The 2,575-nt window shown below is 40.9% G+C and overlaps 1 protein-coding gene across 1 annotated transcript; it reads left to right on the top strand.

Annotated features, from left to right (window-relative positions):
- The first annotated feature begins 1,072 nt into the window (after positions 1-1,072).
- Positions 1,073-2,163, top strand: LOC147988222 (MDIS1-interacting receptor like kinase 2-like). The gene is made up of 2 exons (XM_087534287.1): positions 1,073-1,727; positions 1,811-2,163. The coding sequence occupies exons 1-2, from the start codon at positions 1,088-1,090 to the stop codon at positions 2,161-2,163; spliced, it is 993 nt and encodes a 330-aa protein (XP_087390413.1). The 5' UTR covers positions 1,073-1,087.
- Positions 2,164-2,575: the final 412 nt, after the last annotated feature.

Here is a 2,575-nt window from a genome sequence, read left to right as displayed (position 1 = left end):
TGATAACAAATTATCAGGTGCTCTTCCTAAAGAATTAGGAGATCTCACCAACCTTGTTGAACTTGCAGTGTCTAACAACTCACTTTCAGGACCTTTACCCACAAATATATGTTCAGGTGGGAGACTTCAACATCTCACTGTTCATTATAATATGTTTAGTGGACCCATTCCAAGGAGTTTAAAGACATGTACGAGTTTGGTTAAAATTATCCTTCAGAAAACCCAACTAACAGGAGATATATCTCACGATTTCGGTGTGTATCCACAACTCATATGGATGATCTTGTCATCGACTAGACTCTCTGGGCAGATCCCACAAAGTTTAGGTGCATGTACCCAACTAACGGTACTACATCTCCAAAAAAATAACATCACTGGTTCCATACCTCCAATCCTTTCAAAATTGTCCAGACTAGAAGAACTAAGACTCGACTCTAATCATCTCAGTGGTGAGATTCCACCACAAATCTACACTTTAGCAAACCTATATGGACTGAACTTGTCATCAAACCAATTATCTGGATCCATACCTACACAGATAGAAAAGCTTGGCAATCTAGGATACCTTGATATATCTATGAATAAACTGAGTGGATCAATACCTGAGGAACTAGGGACCATGAAACTACAGTCCTTGAAGATCAACAACAACAACTTCAGTGGGAGTTTGCCAGATGCAATTGGAAATTTAGCAGGCCTGCAGACCATGTTAGATGTCAGCAACAATAATTTCAGTGGTGTGTTGCCGCAACAACTTGGGAAGTTGGAGATCCTAGAATTTCTGAATTTATCACATAATCAGTTTGGTGGCAGCATTCCATCCTCCTTCGCAAGCATGTTGAGCCTTTCAACACTCGATGTGTCGTACAATGACTTGGAAGGACCAGTACCAACAACACGGCTACTCCAAAATGCTTCAACAAGTTGGTTTCTTCACAATAAAGGTCTATGCGGTAACCTCTCTGGCTTGCCTCCTTGTTATTCAACTCCAGTAGCTGGTCACCATAAACGGAAGATACTTGCTTTGCTTTTGCCAATTCTTCTTGTTGTGGGTTTGAGCATTGTTGCTGCAGTTGTTGTCATAATAATGCTTAATCGTAACAAGAGAAAACCTCAAGAAAATGTTACTTCTCAAGGAAGGGACCTATTCTCTGTTTGGAATTTTGATGGAAGATTAGCATTTGACGACATTGTAAGGGCAATAGAGGACTTCGATGATAAGTACATCATTGGAACAGGAGCATACGGCAAAGTCTATAAGGCACGACTCCAAGATGGGCAGCTAGTTGCTGTAAAGAAGCTTTATCAGACTGAAGAAGAGTTGGATGACCAGAGAAGGTTTTACAGTGAAATGGAAATCTTATCACAGATCCGACAACGAAGTATTGTCAAAATGTATGGATTCTGCTCCCATCCAGCATATAAATTTCTTGTCTATGACTACATTCAGCAGGGAAGCCTCCACAGGACATTGGAAAATGAGGAACTAGCAACGGAACTAGATTGGCACAAGAGAATTGCTCTTGCAAATGATGTGGCTCAAGCAATATCTTATTTGCACCACGGATGCAGTCCACCTATAATCCATCGAGATATCACGAGCAACAACATCTTACTTGATACAACCTTCAAGGCTTTTGTCTCGGATTTCGGCACAGCAAGGATTCTTAAGCCTGATTCATCAAACTGGAGTGCACTTGCAGGAACGTATGGCTACATAGCTCCTGGTATGTACTAGTACTACTATAATCTTTCTTCTCATGTCAGAAGGACTCATCTGAAGGAATTCTAATGTTTTTATTTTGTGCAGAATTGTCGTACACGTCTGTTGTGACAGAGAAATGCGATGTCTATAGCTTTGGAGTGGTTGTGCTAGAGCTAGTGATGGGGAAGCATCCAAGGGATCTATTAGACGATACTTTGTCAAACGGAGAACAAGTCATACCGGTGAAAGATATACTGGACCAACGACTGACAACACCCACAACAGAAGAGAATAGGTTATCTCTGCTTATCAAGCTGGCCTTTTCTTGCTTGGAATCTTCTCCACAAGCAAGGCCAAGCATGCGGGAGGCATACCAATTGCTCATCGAGCGACCCTCCTCCAGTTCATGTTCTGTGCCTTTCAGCGCACTTACGTTACAGCAAGTAAGGATGAGTTGATGACTCGTTGTATGTCCATGTATTTATAGCCACTCTCCTGATATAGTAAAAGATACCATCATGTGCCCGTGGTTTTTTCCCACAAGGGTTTTCCACGTAAAAATTGGTGTCCCGTGTTCTTGATATTTCTTTGTTTACTCGCTTGCTGATTTCTGACAATGCACAAATATAATTTGTTTTGTGGGGTGCTTGTAAAATGTATGCAGTGTCTATGTTATATTTGTTTAGACATAATACCCACATACGACACGTTGTTTATGCTATTCTCTACATTCTACAAGGGTACTTGATACGATGTATTAATGTTTCTACATTTATCTACTAACTGGCGTGATATCAGCGGTCATGCTTTATTGTTCTCTAGGAATCAAGGTAAAATACCCTGGACCAAGCAGGAAAAATCACAATGATC

This window comes from Triticum urartu, chromosome 1A, assembly GCF_056163025.1.
Source record: "Triticum urartu cultivar PI428250 chromosome 1A, HENAU_Tu73, whole genome shotgun sequence".
In the NCBI taxonomy this organism is placed as follows: domain Eukaryota; kingdom Viridiplantae; phylum Streptophyta; class Magnoliopsida; order Poales; family Poaceae; genus Triticum; species Triticum urartu.
This window is presented reverse-complemented; position numbering and strand designations above follow the sequence as displayed.